The sequence below is a fragment of the Gavialis gangeticus genome, unplaced genomic scaffold (genome assembly GCF_001723915.1).
Source record: "Gavialis gangeticus isolate Ggan-Ray unplaced genomic scaffold, GavGan_comp1, whole genome shotgun sequence".
NCBI lineage: Eukaryota > Metazoa > Chordata > Crocodylia > Gavialidae > Gavialis > Gavialis gangeticus.
The window spans coordinates 42,939,429-42,942,071 of record NW_017729031.1 but is presented as its reverse complement, the minus strand read 5'-3'; the positions used below and the strand labels follow the sequence as shown (position 1 = coordinate 42,942,071).

Below are 2,643 nucleotides of genomic sequence, written 5' to 3'. Positions count from 1 at the left end.
TGCCCGGGCTGCCCCCGACTGGTTGCATGCCCCCACCCCGATGCGCTGGGGGGGTGGGAGCTGCCCGGGGGTCTGAGCCGCTGCCCCCAAGCAGGTGGTGGATCGGCTCCTCTCGCTGCCGCCCGAGTTCTGGCAGCGCTTCATGGCGGAGGAGCGGGAGGACGCAGTGCCAGCGGCCGGCGGCAGTGAGCAGGGTGAGTGGGGGTCCCGGGCAGCAGAGCTGTGCCCGCCCGGCCCCCGGATGCCTGTGCATGGTGCCCTGGGGCTGGGGGGCAGGTGGGGCCACTCGGCTGTGCAGTGGGGCCTTCTCTCTGCCTGGGTGGGGGTGCAGGGGGCTCGCTCACCCCCCACTGATACCACGTCCCCTCCCCACAGAGCGGCTCTCCTGCCCCTTGCCCTCGTCTGAGACCAGCTCTGCCCCGATGAGTCCAGCCAGCGCCAGCTGCCTGCCCAGCGCCCTGCGCCCCTGCACCAAGCTCCCGTGAGTGGGGCTGGGGGCTGCCGGGCCGTGACAACCATGGGGTGATGGGGGGTGTTCCTGGGGGCTGCCCGGGGCTGGCATTGCTGGGGCTGGGTGGGGAGCTGAAGCAAGGGTCCACACGGTGGGTAGGGGGGTCCGAGCCTTGCTCAGCACCACCAACTCTCCTCCTCTGTCCCCCCAGGCGGGCATCGCACCCCAAGACGACCGGCCGCTTCTTCCCCTCCCCACTCTAGGGGTCAGACATGTTTCCTCCTGCTGGGGGGGCAGCACCGGGGTCCAGGCCCCTCCTGCCCACGGCTGCCCCCACTGCAGAGGGTCTCTGGCCCAGCGCCGCACCCCCGGCCAGGGCTTGTGCCCGTCCCTGGCGGCCCCCAGGCCCAGCGCTGGGGGCATGAGCCTGTACTTTTTCCCTTGCCCCCTGGGGTGAACCCACCAACCTGGGCCTCTCTCCGCACTGAGGACCAGCTTTTTGTTTTGAGGGACGGGACGGGATGCGCCAGTCCAGCGCCCCCGCGGGGTGGTAGGGCGTGCCGGTCTGGGGGGGCTGGGGGCACGGGGCACTTGTACCTTTTGGGCTGGTTTCTATTAAAGGCTTGTAGCAGAACGGCCCGGCCCTGCGCTGTCACGGGGCCCTGCGCGCCCGAGCCCTGTGGTCGGCTCCTAGCCCGGGCTGTGCTGTGGATCCTGGCAGCTTTCTGCACGGCTGCAGCACAGGGCTGAGGCCGCGGCAAGTGGGGCAGCTGTTCTGGGAAGAGCCCAGCCCCATGCCCAAGCCCTGTCTGGGTCCCATGCCAGCCGCGGTGTGCGCTCTGTGCTGGGTGCATGCGCGTGTGCACCGGGTACCTCCACCCATCCCCTCTCCCTGGCTCGCAGCCGTCTGCCTCGCCTGCCTGGCAGCCCGAAGGGGGGAATGAGCTGCTCTTGGCCGCAGGCAGTGGGTCCCCTGCCCCAGGGCTGGAGGTGAAACAGGGCCAAGCTCTGGGGCCAGGAGGATGGGTCAAAGGTGGCTCAGCCCCCAGCAGGGCATCTGCAGGAGGGTGGGGGCCTGGGGTGGATGTGTGGGTGCAGTTGCAGCCCCTTTGAGTCCAGCTTGACCCAAAGTTAAGCCCCAGGTACGGGCAGAGGCTGGGGCACTTCTATCCAGGCACCAGGGAGAGCTCGGTTCCCTGCCAGACTCCTGCTGATCTCCCCCCTCGCAGGTGTGCGCGCCCCTCTCCTTGGTAATGGCCACGATGCGCCGTTGCTCAGCCCATCCCTCCCTCCCTCTGCCGCCCCACCATCCGTCAGCCCTGCCTGGTGGCGTCTCTCCTCTCCCCCCAGCCCCGCTGACGCCATTCAGCTTTAGCTAGAAACCTTCACTCGGGTGGGCCCGTGGACCGGCCTGCGTGGCAGGTTTGGGAGATGGCTTCATTTGGGCAATCCTTCAACTGCCCCCAGGTCTTTGCTCCCTGGCCCTGCTGCCTCACCAGAAACCTTTTGGCTATGAGTCCGTCCTCAACACATGCAACTTCGCGCAGGGCGTTCCCACGGCACGGGGCACCTGTGGCTCCCGGGGCGCTGCCTCCAGCTCCCTGCCACGTTCCCACACCGTGGACCTGGTTCCCAGCTTGTTGCAGAGGTGCTGGCTGCAGCTGTGCCCCCTGGGGTCCTGGCTACAGGCTCTTGCCCCCCACTCATGCTGTCTTGTGGGGGCAGGCAGGGATTTGCCCCCTGCTCAGTCTGGACTGCCGGGGGGCGGGTTCCTCTTTCTCTGCAGCAGGGGCACGGCCTGGGCCTGGGCTCTCTGCAGCACCCACCAACCCCCCCGGCAGCAGCAGGACGTTGGCGGCTGTGGCCCCCCGGGGGTGGGGGCAGGGGCAATGCTCGGGGCTGTCGGAGGCAATGGTGTGCATCTCTGAGGTTGCACCCGGGGTTTGTCTGGGTGGGTCTGGAGGGAGCGGATCCTGCCTCGGGCTGGCTGTGACCCCATGGCTCCCCATGCTCGGACTATAATTCGATGAATGTTTAGACAACTTTGACTATTTTTGCCCAGTTTGCTGTGCTTTTTAACCTGAACGTACGATCTAGCCCACGTGCACGTGCCGTTGCCCACAAGCACTGACAGCCTCGGCGAAACCCAAACCTGCCCCGCTGCTCCACCTGCCAGTACCGCGTCTGCCCCC

The 2,643-nt window shown here is 68.0% G+C and overlaps 1 protein-coding gene across 1 annotated transcript in view; it reads left to right on the top strand.

Annotated features, from left to right (window-relative positions):
- LOC109301600 (rac GTPase-activating protein 1-like) overlaps window positions 1–1,186 on the top strand; it is a 16,110-nt gene extending 14,924 nt beyond the window's left edge. The window contains exons 14-16 of the mRNA XM_019522835.1: window positions 95–194; window positions 376–481; window positions 663–1,186. Of these exons, the coding sequence (XP_019378380.1) occupies window positions 95–194; window positions 376–481; window positions 663–714 (258 nt within the window). The 3' untranslated portion in view covers window positions 715–1,186. The remainder of the gene's footprint in view (window positions 1–94; window positions 195–375; window positions 482–662) is intronic.
- Window positions 1,187–2,643: the final 1,457 nt, after the last annotated feature.